Raw genomic sequence first — 13,086 nt, forward strand, 5'->3', positions numbered from 1 at the left:
TTTGGGTATCGAAATCACAACTTAGTGGGCATCTATCGATTTTTTTGATATTCCCTAGGCCAATGAAATGTATTTGTAACACTTTTGAACTATTTGTATAATTATTTTGGAGTTGGTAGTAGGGTGGGGCAGAATTAGCAACTAGTGAAAAAAATAATGAAAATGGTAAACATCTTCAACAAACAAATTTTAATTTTGGTTTTCTCTGTTTTGATGCATATAGTAAGGTTTTGTCTGTAACTTTCAATTTATTAGCTGTAAAATCTCAGTGTCTGTATATTATCACCGTTTAAAAATTCCTCAATAGAAGACTCATTGGAACCCCACAGTTCCCTACAAATTAAACCCCGTAATCCCTTCAAATTCTCATTGATGGTTGCCGGTATGCTTTATCATTGACAAGAATAGTCAATTAGCATTTTATTGTCTACAAAACTGATATTGATCATACTGCCCCACCCAGGGTGCTCATTATGCCCCACCCCCAAAACGCAACTCGCGATTTTATACGTTTTTTAAAACATAAAATTCTACAACATTTATAACTTTATTCGGAATTTCAACGATTTGTTTTTTGTCAGTTAAGGATCAAATGAGGATTGAACGATAAAATTACACATTGGTTGCACTTAATTTACTGGATTTGGTGGCAAAATGGTTAAGCTACTCATTATGCCCCGCCTACCCCTATGATCCATCCTTAGGTGACCCATCTTGCCCCGCCCCACCCTACACGCAATCTGAGAGCCAAGTGTTTGGGGATTAACACAAAAGGCCGAATCACGAAAGGCCGAACCACGAAAGGCCGAATCACAAAAGGCCGAAACCAGTATAACTACCACAAAAGGCCGAAAGCACAAAAGGCCGAATCACGAAAGGCCGAAGGTAACGAAAGGCCGAATGTAACAAAAGGCCGAAGGTAACGAAAGGCCGAATGTAACGAAAGGCCGAAGGTAACGAAAGGCCGAATGTAACAAAAGGCCGAACGTAACGAAAGGCCGAATTACGAAAAACGCATATTCACTTGGTTTCCGTTTAGTCAAATACTCTATTAATTAAAAGAATGTATGTATGCTCGTATGTATGTATGTATGTTATAACCACAAATTGAATAGTTAAAAAATAACTCCCCACTCCAACGTAAAATGCACATAAATGTGAACCATGCGGCGTAGCCGCATGGAGGATTGAGGAACTGAGGCGGCAGAAGGCCGCCGAAGTATCCGATAACCGATGCACCGTAATTGCGTCGACTCGAATCCAAGGAAAACAGCAGTTCCAATAGTGTGCTAGGTATAATGCGAACAGAAGTTGTTATCTTTTTTTAAGTCCGACGAGCGTTAGCGAGTTCGGACAGCAAGCGTTTCCCTATATATATATATATATATATATATATATATATATATATATATATATATATATATATATATATATATATATATATATATATATATATATATATATATATATATATATATATATATATATATATATATATATATATATATATATATATATATATATATATATATATATATATATATATATATATATATATATATATATATATATATATATATATATATATATATATATATATATAACAAACATAGTTGTTCGGCCAGCTATTTCGCCTTTCTATCATTTATGTGCTGCTGTTATAAGCTTATTATGCCATGTTATGTATAATTATCACTATACATGTCACATTTGTAGACAACAGTTCAAACTTCTAAAAAGATTTGAGTATAATGAATTTATGTTGGACAATATGTATTTGCTTATATGTTTTTTTCTTGTTATATGGTAAAAGTAATGGAAAGGAAAGGGTTAAGTAATTAAATGGCTACTTTTGTAATTCGGCCTTTCGTTACATTCGGCCTTTCGTTACATTCGGCCTTTCGTTACCTTCGGCCTTTCGTTCCATTCGGCCTTTCGTGCTTCGGCCTTTTGTTACCTTCGGCCTTTCGTGCTTTCGGCCTTTTGTGATTCGGCCTTTTGTGATTCGGCCTTTCGTGATTCGGCCTTTCGTAGTAGTCCCAGTGTTTGTTCGTATCCGAAATTATTCAAAGAACCCGAAAAAAAAAATATGAATGCTCATTACACTCAGTCTAAATACAACTTTTTTTCTTTTTGTACAGCTGTGAAGCGAAAATTTCAGTCTAAATTTATGGATGTTCCAAAAACAAAGCAGATAGATGATGACTTAAAAGGCTATATGACTTGCTGCGGGACGGACAAGTCGTGTTGCTACAATATGAGCCATTACAATGGAATGCATGATTTCCACATCCCACCGATTGAAATGGTCGTCATGCCATTCACAATAGATGATAACAGCAGCCAAAAAAGCCCCCAAAATGCAAAAACTGAGCTCAACAAAAGCGATAAAACTGACACTCAAACGGAAACGGATAACACGGATTGTTCCTCATCTGGATTCTACGACACATTCTCAACATCTAGCGTACCCGGACAGAATCCGCTGTTCTGTTATTCTTATTCCGATACTGTAAGTAGCATTATTATTTCTGTTAAATTATAATAACTTGAAACTTATATCTATTTTTAATAGTTTCCGTACGATGCAACGGCAACAACCTTCTATTCGCAGCCATATCCTGGTCAGCCTTGTGCTTATGCTACTACTGGTTCATATTCGTGTCCATTCTATGGATCGCTAGGACCAGTGGCGGCTGTTGCAACACATACAGGTAAGTCTATTACAATAATGGTGGTATCATATTTCCCGAAAGTCATTTCACGGTATGTCATTTCCCAAAAAGAAAACATGTTTCCTTGTTGAAATATGTATTGAAATTGCTTTCCGAAAGAATGAACAATCCAGGAAGTGTGTATTATTCCTTGTAATGTGATACCAAATTAAAACCAATTTCGGGACCATGCCGTTAAGCATATAACCATCTGGCTTACAGTGGTATGATACAATGGTAGTTTGCCATAGCAATAAGTAAAGTAGCATTTAGCATTCACATGTGTAATTTTTCGATCAAATATCGAAAATCAAACGATTTAACGAGATTCCTCATTTAGTCAATGCTTACCTGATGAATAACTTTTGACGTAAAAGTAGTTCATAAGTGTCAAATTGGTGGTGATTGGCGCAAGAATGAATGAAGCGTTCGTCATATTTAGATTCATACGTCTTGTATAGTTATTATACAAAACAAATTGTATGCCAAACCAAGTAAACCAGCATATTCCACATATGGTTACACTCCCGTGCAAAAGTTTGGGGTCACCCCCTCAAAAACATGGACATGTTTTTGGGTCATATCTCAGTCATCTTTCATTCAATCAACTTGTTCTTAGTCTCTATCGAAAGATAAAGGATTAGATTTGAAAAAAAAGGTCGTGGTTGTGATCTGTTAAATGTTGTTCGGCTTTTGCTTTCGGTATGCTCGCGCTTCGCGCTTTCATCTCGTATGCTCCTATTGTGTCCAAATGATCTTATTCGAACCGAGTTTCATTCTAAATAGACACAGTATTACGTTCACCGAGAAAAGTCAATAAAATTCAATTATCAATCACATAATATGTTTGATTGACTTATCACATATTCTTTCTTTAATTCTCCATAAGTTTTATATATTGTTAATGGAGCGTCGTTCAAAAATTCGTTTTTGCTCCAAACCGCTTATTCGATTTATAACCAGATTGTATGCCTTCTCCCAATAGAGTTAACTCCTAAACTACCAAGCTGCCGGTGGACGCATAAATGTCCCATGTGCAAAAACAGACAATCGAGAAAATCGCGTCCAAAGTTCGAATAAAGTAAATTGTCTCAACTATGAAGTATAAGTGCTGAATCGTGTTCTAACATCAACCAATTTTGAATTTGAGCACTAATTTTTGTTTCAGAGCGATTTTATAGTTCCATAGGATTTCCAATGGAACGTGACGCTTATGCGTCCACTTTTACGAATGTTACAAATCGGCCTTGCATTTTTTCAACAATTTTCGGAACAAACTACCTATTTTTATTTCCCCATATGATAGTACCCCATGATACATGGTCATGGGCTGCAAAATCTCAATATTGCCAAAAATGCACATGGGACAATTATGCTTCCACCGGCAGCAAGGGTCCAAAAAAAGTCGGAAGTCCAACTTTGACAAGGCATTTCTTGGCCGTTTTTTAACCGATTTTAAAACTTTTTTTTGCGATGGAACCGGACAGGTTTCAAGAATAGCGTCCATCTTAAAGATTTTAAAATAGATGCGTCTACCCTAAGTTATTAAGCAAAAGGCACTTCCTACTTTTTTTGAAAACGCCATTTATTGCACACTTTGGTCAATAAAATGAAATTTAAAGCGATGACATATGATTTTTTCGACCCTAAATCATGCGTACAGCCAGAGTGAACATGTTTATGCAAAATAAGTGATTTTTCAGTACACTGATATTTTAAATTACTGAAAAAACTGCTAAAATACCCTATTTTTCACATAAAATAAACAATAAATCAAAATTCAAAGCGATGACATATAGTTTTTTTGGTCTTAAATTGTTCGTAGGATTGTACTGGGCATTTTTGATTAAAAATAAAAATATTTTAATTACACTCTTATTTTGTTTTACCCGAAGAACTATGAGAATTCCATATTTTTTACACAAAGTAGTCAACAAAACTAAAATTAAAACGATAACTTGTAGTTTTTTAGCCTTGAATTGTTCTTAGTAGTTTGGGGGACATACTTGAAGAATAATAGTGATGTTTTCATTACACTCATATTTTGATTTACTCAAAAACCATCGAAAATACCACATTTCTAGGGTGTCCATCCATCCGGGAAATACGGGAAAACCGGGAAAAACCCGGGAATACGAAACCACCGGGAAAAATACGGGAAAAACACGGGAAATTGTAAAAGGCACCGGGAAAAATCTTTATTGTGTCTATCTGTACAGTAGATGTATGAGAAATTAGATCTCTAATGGCGCTGTAGCCTATAAATTATTTAATTTTATTTCATACCTCAGATGTATTTATCCATTATTTTTAAATACACATGTTGTTGTGAATGTTTTGTTTTGGCTATGAAAATTGATTTGACACTTGTAGGACCGGTGCTGACGCTGCAAGGGCATGGCAAACTAGATGTTGATTACAAGAACGCTCGCGATATTGACATTCTGTGGCTAGTTATTCTACTATCTGTACTTCATAAGTGTCAAGCAAGTCTTGAATAGAATGATAGCAACATTAACAGAGTTGCCGGGTGAATATGTTTTTTAGAAAGGCAGCCTCTCAGAAATTTTAGTAGTTTCTTTTTGATCTTGATAAATTCATATTAAAGAAATCAAAATATACTTCTTAGGCGAAATTTTCAGATTTCTGCAATATTTCGCGATGGACTTTTTGAGTCTTGTTAGGAAAATCGGAATTCCTGGCGAACTCAGTGAACCTGCAGAAGTTACTTACGGCGAATAGATTTTCACGTTTGAAGAAAAAAAAATGTGTCAGTTTCTGGAGGGATTCTGGTGACATTCTTAGTGAAACTTTTCATACATTTCTGCCAGATCCCTTAAATTTGATCCCTTTGGCAGAAGTCAAGGAGAAAATTATTGAAAAACAGTGATATTGTCCCTATCCGCTTCTGTACAGAATTTTGGAGGAGCTTTAGGTAAAATTCAAATAAAATTCTGAAGAGTAAGTACAACACTGTAAATTACAGCGAGTTTTCAAAGAAAAAACTGCTCATGAAAGACTCCCTGACGGGATCCCATAAGAAATTTCCTACAGATTTCCTTAGTATAGTAGTAGAATCCACAGAAGAATCTTCAATGGAATCTGTGAAGAAATGTTTCGAAATGTTACTTCCTGTAAGCATCACTCGGATCCCCGGAAGAGTATGCAATAGAATCCCTGATATGTTTACGGCAGTATCAGCCAAACGAAGTATTTTAAAAAAAAGTTTTAGGTACAATATTCATGATTTTTTTTTTTTGCAGTACCCATGGAGTTCCTAAAGGAAGAAATGTTGAATGTCCTCAAGATATTATTTAATATTGGAGAAGAACTCAAACGTTTTACTTCAAAATTCGGAGAAAATCGGTGTCAAAAGATTTTGGATTCGGCAAGTAAATTGTTTAAAATGACGATGGAAGCAGAACAAAAAGTTAGATGGAGATTTTCACAAAATGTAGCAAATAATTGATACATTAGTTTCTAAAGGTCAGGCTTACCGAAAATGTTTCGATATTTTTCTACCGATTTTTTATGATATTCGACAACAATTTCGTGAAAAAATCAGACACAGTGATATCAATAATAATAATAATTCAATAATATTTTCATATAGATTCCATTTCTTTGTTATAGAAAGGACCTTTTCAACTAACTCTAATCCTAAATTTTGTGTTAGAAGAGGAAATTAACACCAGTGATTGTAGAGTTAGTAAGTTTTTTTTAAAATCATAATTTATGAAATCAGGAAATCTATAAGATTCGTATCAAGTTATAGACCAAATTAAAACTGTATATAAAAAATACACTGAGGAGCGCCCTACTACAACCATAATATGCGTTAGTACATACTCGGGAAGTTAGTCCATACCCGGGAAAAATCCGGGAATCGGAAAACTGAATTTGAATGGACACCCTGAAAGTGGTTAACCAATAAAAATGGCTTACAATGCATTGCAGTTTTTTGCCTTGAAAATATCCGTGATAGAATTCAGGACATATTTGATGAACAATAGTCACGTTTTTATGACACTTTTAATTTATTTTACTCAAAAAGTTACAAAAATACCATAATTTTCATACAAAATAGTCAATAAACCAAAATTTAAAGCCATAACATGTAGTCTTTTGGCTTTAAATTTCCAATAGAATGTACTGGTCATGATTTTGATAAAATTTTAAAGTTTACATCTCACGAATATTTTGTTTTTCTCAAAAATATACGAAAATCTCACATTTTTACACAAAAAAGCCAATAAGCCAGACTTTAAATCAATGACATGTAGTTTTAATACTTTGAATTTATCGTAGTAGTTTAGTGGATTTAGTTGAACAATACTGGAGATGATTTTATAACACTCATATCTTATTTCACTCGAAATACTAGGAAAATACCGCATTTTTTACACAAAATTGTCAACAAATAATAATTGAAGGCAATCAATGCCACGAAATTATTCGTAATAAAGTAATAGACTTGTTTGATAAGCAACAGTAATCTTTCAATGCTTCTCTTGTCACTAAAAAAACAGAAATAGGGGTAGGCGGGGCAATATGGACACCCTAAGGTTTTTGCCAACTTTACCTGGCAAGATGTCAAAAAAGTTTAGTTTTTTGATACATGTATCCTTTTAAAGTCTATTTAGCATCTATTGCATAAGAATGCCCACGGAGAAAAATGATTTATCCACTTCAAAATATGTTATGAAAAATGTTAGTTTTTCATGACCATCTTCAAGCATACGGGGCAGAATGGACACCCCCATGGGGCAATATGGACACCATGAGAATATTACGAATTTTGTACATTATTTACACCTATAAGGTCATTTCATTACAAAACAACTATTATGGATGAATAATACGCCGAAGTACTTCATTTTTGTTCAGTTAATTTGAATTCAGGCTGTTTTGGATAAAGCTTTATTTTTGTCGGCATGTACAGCTGTGCCTTGAACAACTATTTTCCACTGCTGTCGCTTTTTGACCAATTTGTTTCACCATATGTCTACTATAGTGAACATTTAACCGAAAATATACTGAAATCGAAGAATTTGGTTGGTTTGTGCTTTAGGTTATATTTTTCCCTTGCCGCTTCTTTCAAAAAGGTGAGTGTCCATTTTGCCCCGGCAGCAGAAGATATTTCCAAACTTAATTTTTGATATAATAAAGAAGAAAATACAAACATGTTAAGCATGTAGATACAGCAAAACTACTTGCATGTGTTCTAGAAATATCAGGTTTTAATCGACCTGCAATAAATTGATCACTAAATCTTATTTTAGATGGTGTGAAAATTATAATTTCCATGCACAAAAAACGGAGGACGCAACTTTTTCGTGTAAAATCAAGTATAATTTTAATTTCGAATGTTTCTTTCCTGAAACTACGTTTTAGACAAATGGACTATATTCTCCATTCATTAAAAGTTCAAAAAAGTTCGCATGTTTCAAAATATTGAGGGTGTCCATTCTGCCCCGGGTGTCCATATTGCCCCGCCTACCCCTACCCTATATCTATAGAAATATGAATCAAAATTTAATGCGATAGTATATAGTTTTTTTGGCCTTGAAATGCTCGTAAGAGTGCACTTAATATATTTAAGTGCATACGCACACTTAACGAAACAGTTAAAAACGGAAAAACATATTTTGCATTCTGGAAACATCCTTGTATGTACATGGAATTTGCAGCATCGTATCAAAATCGACAGCATATCGGAAATAGCTGCTAGAGTGCTAGATATAGGAGCCCTCTTCTTATTCCTCTAGCACGGTTGAACAGATTATTTCTTCATTTAACTTGCTTTTCGAATAATCATCCAGAAGAATCTTCAACTTTTTCACGGAACGACACGCTTCCAGTAAGAACCTTCAGCATTTCGGGAAAATATTTGTTTGACACTTCCTTCTACAAAAAAGTAGTAGTAGATGCTCATAATCGAAAGAAATAAACACTAGACAAACTTTTGAAAAGTAATAGATCGGACGGCCTCGAGCTGAAACACTTGTTTTATTCATAGCAGTAAAGTTCGAAACTTTTTTTCATTTGTACGGGATTTCCGTGTATTTTTTGGTGATTGCTACCGTGCGAGCACCATATTATAGACAGCTCCATATTCTGAACAGTCGACTAACGCAAAATAGTTTTTCCTTTTATGAAGCATATATTGATTCGAGAGTTGAGGTGTTAATTTTATTAAGCCCCTCTATTATCCAATCGTTACAAAACATATCGTTTTTGACTGAACTGCGAACGTAGAGAATGTGTTTGTACATAGTAAGTAACACTATGTGTTCAGAATTAGGACCACGGCTTCTTATGGTGTCCATAATTAGGAACACGTCGTCCACAAACAAAAATATGTCTAGATCAGAGACTGGAAGTTATTATGAGATTTAATTTATTTTATACATTTAGCTAGACAACAAACACATTTGATGGTAATGTGAAGCATTATCTCTAGCAACAAGAACTTCAATTTATTTTAGTGTTTGTTGTGAGATTCCCTTAACCGTTCAGAATATGGGTACCGCACGGTACTACATGTTCAGCAGGCGCAAATGGATGTCGACAATTTCGTCGCAAGAGTACTGGAACTCGTATAATTTGGTGAGCTTATTTCTGTATATGTATTCTTAATTGTGCCTAAACTTTGACCAATCATATTCTTTGGACCTTCCATTAACACCCGTGACCCCTAGGCCTTAGAGAAACTACGTCAATGTTGAAATATAGTCAGTGATTAGCCCCAAATATCTGTGCTTTGGTAATGGACGGGAAGAAAGCAAATTTCATAACAGCGCAGAGTTAGCATTGTTAAAATTCACAAATTAAAACATGAGCATGAGCATGAGCATGAGATGACCGTACAATTCGTAGTTGCTACTCCGTTACTGACCAGAACAGTCAACCACAGACAAACAGGCGTAACACTCTGATATTTTGCATCGTACACCGATTTAACGGTCTATTTGAAAATTGGATAGTTGGCCAACTGACCACCCGTGGCGCTCGCATCGTTTTTGCTCGAGTTTGACGTTTGCCCACTACCGCCACCTAGTTGATGGTCAGCCAAACTCAGTCATTTTAGCATTGGGCGAACATGTTTCCGTGACTATGATATGATTCGAAAAATGTTCGAAGTGTTACGTCTGTTTGTCTGTGAGTCAACATTGCACAGGGAACCAAATGGATGGGGCCTGGGTGTAGCTTTCCATCCTCAATGTGCAATTTTGAAGGTTCAAAACTTTATATTGTCAGTACCGGCGCCGGCCACGTCCTTACGGTCATCGGGGAAGGGAAGGAATGTTGGTGTGACATCCGTTGCTACTAGAGACCGTGTGTACCTCCGCATCCCCACGGTTGTCACAGGAAGGAAGTTTGTTACAAAGGAAGGGAAGGGATAGAAAGTTACATAGATCTGGATTCACATTGGCAAATGATGTGAGCTATGCAACCCTTGATATGGTTTAGTCTTCCGCCAGCCGGCTGTCGGAAGAATACAATATTTTTATTGTATGTTTGTGTATTAAATTTAATTGTATACCGGGTATGAATATTTTTTAAACCACGCTTATGTCGGATCCACTCGTAATAACGCACGTTTTAAGCTTATCGTTTCTCAGTCAGAAAATAAACTGTATGCAACTCCGTTTAGTGTTACTGCCAATGCTGAAAAACCAAAACCCGCGCCGTAGCTTTACGAGTAAACTGGACAACTAAACAACTAGAATCGTTGCTTTTGAGTTTTATCTATGTTCTTGTATTACTATTTTTTCGCGTTCCCGTGTTAACCCTTTCCTTCCCACGACTTTGAACGACTATATCTATGCCAAAACAGCGTTTCCGAAAAAAGTGGTAGAACAAAAGTTTTTGCAAATTGGCTAAATTTTTCGAAATCAATGAAAAAAATTTTGGTTGTAAATCAATAGGTTTTTGATTGTTTATCAATAGTTCAACTATTGAAACAAGTAGTTAGTAGTTGGGTTAACCTTATGAGGTTGTAACCATATTCTAAAAATTATTGCATCATATTCATCTATTTCCATTTGTCCGGAGTTCGTCGAAAATCGATGGTGCTCTAGAGCAACCATGGGAAGTAGAGGGTTAATAAGATTGGGGATAATAAAACCGTTGTACATATTTATTATCCGCGAATGTTCGCAACGCGTAATATAAGTTGAAGGTGTGATGAACAGAAATACATTATCGTAAATGTTCGAAAAAGATATCGAAATTATGGAACTCGGCACGAATAAATCGACGCGGAAAACGTGGTCTACTTGTCACTGTATCGAACGGTAATCTTGACCTTTCAAAGAAAGAGATACTTCGCCGTTTTGATCGCTGATTGCCTGCTTGTAAATCTGAAATAGAAAAAAGTATTAAATTGTGATACGTTCTCCACTGTTATATTTTTGTAAATTGTTATTTATATATAGTTTAAATTTACATCCATCCCTCTGAAACAAATAGTATATTAGCAATGAAAAATAAATAGAATAAAATAAATAAATAGTGTAAAAAAGTACACCAAATCTTGATCCTGGAATGTTCCTGCATTTAAATAAACCAGGCTGGAAAATAGCAAGATCAAAACTTGAAATGGTAGATCTTACACCGTAACGCACCATTCCAAGGTGATCTACCCACGTTACGGGAATGTTAAAATTCACAAATTAAAACAAATTAAAAAAAATCCCTGTTAAATAAAATTCCCCGAGGATTTCAGGTTTCCTTTGTATTTTTTTCAGGTAATATATAACCTAGAACTGGTACAAAAACAAAATCAAGAACACAATTCTGCATGTTTTCGCTTTGAATTTTGGAATATTGGCTATTTTGTGTGAACATTTTTTGGGTACATTCGTGATTTTTTTAGTTGAACAAAATGTGATTGTAATGTTAACATCAAAATTTTATCAAATGCATGCCTGGTACAACGGAAAATTAAAAGTCAATTAACTATATGTTATTGCTTTGAATTTTTGTAAAATATATTAGGAGTGTCATGAAAACTTCACTATTGTTTATCAAATACGTCCAGTATTCTTTCACGAATAAAAGCAAAAAAAAAACCCACATACATTGAATCCAATTTTTTTTTGTTGACTACTTTGTGTGAAAAATGTGGTATTTTTCTAGTATACCGAGTGAAATAAATTCCGAGTGTAAAATAACATCACTAGTATTGTTTAAATAAACCCGGCTGATAATGACACTACATGTCATTGATTTAAAATTTGGCTTATTGGCTTTTTTGTGTAAAAATGTGATATTTTTATAAATTTTTTGATAAAATAAAATATTAATGTAATGTTAACTTCAAATCTTATCAAAATCATTTCCAGTACATTCTATTGGAAATTTAAGGCCAAAAAACTACATGTTATGACATTAAATTTTGGTGTATTGACTATTTTGTATGAAAATTATGGCATTTTTGTAACTTTTTGAGTAAAATAAATTAAAAGTGTCATAAAAACGTGACTGTTGTTCATCAAATATGTCCTGAACTCTTTCACGGATAATTTCAAGGCAAAAAACTGCAATGCATTGTAAGCCATTTTTATTTGTTAACCACTTTGTGTGAGAAATGTGGTATTTTCGATGGTTTTTGAGTAAATCAAAATATGAGTGTAATGAAAACATCACTATTATTCCTCAAGTATGACCCCCAAACTACTAAGAACAATTCAAGGCTAAAAAACTACAAGTTATCGTTTTAATTTTAGTTTTGTTGACTACTTTGTGTAAAAAATATGGAAATTTCGTAGTTCTTCGGGTAAACCAAAATAAGAGTGTAACTAACACATTTTTATTGTTAATCAAAAATGTCCAGTACAATCCTACGAATAATTTAAGACCAAAAAAATTATATGTCATCGCTTAAAATTTTGATTTATTGCTTATTTTATGTGAAAAATAGGCTATTTTAGCAGTTTTTTCAGTGAATTAAAATATTAGTGTACTGAAAAATCACTTATTTTGCATAAACATGTTCACTCCGGCTGTACGCATGATTTAGGGTAGAAAAAATCATATGTCATCGCTTTAAATTTTATTTTATTGACCAATGTGTGCAAAAAATGCGTTCTCAAAAAAATTAGGAAGTGCCTTATGCTTAATAACTTTGGGTAGACGCATCTATTTTAAAATCTTTAAGATGAACGCTGTTCTTGAAACCTGTCCGGTTCCATCGCAAAAAAAAGTTTTAAAATCGGTTGAAAAACGGCCGAGAAATGCCTTGTCTAAGTTGGACTTCCGACTTTTTTTGGACCCTTGGTAGTTCGCGGGAGTTTTTACCCCCTCAGTAGTATAGACACTATAGATTCCATAGACTCGCGGAGACGAAGACAACTGTAGCCAAACG

The 13,086-nt window shown here is 34.4% G+C and overlaps 1 protein-coding gene and 1 long non-coding RNA gene across 6 annotated transcripts in view; both read left to right on the forward strand.

Annotated features, from left to right (window-relative positions):
- The window catches only part of LOC109405671 (protein ovarian tumor locus), a 123,684-nt gene that overhangs the window by 15,430 nt on the left and 95,168 nt on the right, over positions 1-13,086 (forward strand). For all 5 annotated transcript variants that reach the window (XM_029856453.2, XM_029856451.2, XM_029856454.2 and 2 more), the window contains exons 8-9: positions 2,142-2,512; positions 2,576-2,714. In XM_029856453.2, coding sequence (XP_029712313.1) covers positions 2,142-2,512; positions 2,576-2,714 — 510 coding nt within the window. The remainder of the gene's footprint in view (positions 1-2,141; positions 2,513-2,575; positions 2,715-13,086) is intronic.
- Positions 758-1,130, forward strand: LOC134286211 (uncharacterized). Its single transcript, XR_009996863.1, has 2 exons — positions 758-919; positions 954-1,130. It is a non-coding gene; the product is annotated as an uncharacterized LOC134286211 (long non-coding RNA).

The sequence above is a fragment of the Aedes albopictus genome, chromosome 1 (assembly GCF_035046485.1).
Source record: "Aedes albopictus strain Foshan chromosome 1, AalbF5, whole genome shotgun sequence".
In the NCBI taxonomy this organism is placed as follows: Eukaryota; Metazoa; Arthropoda; class Insecta; order Diptera; family Culicidae; genus Aedes; species Aedes albopictus.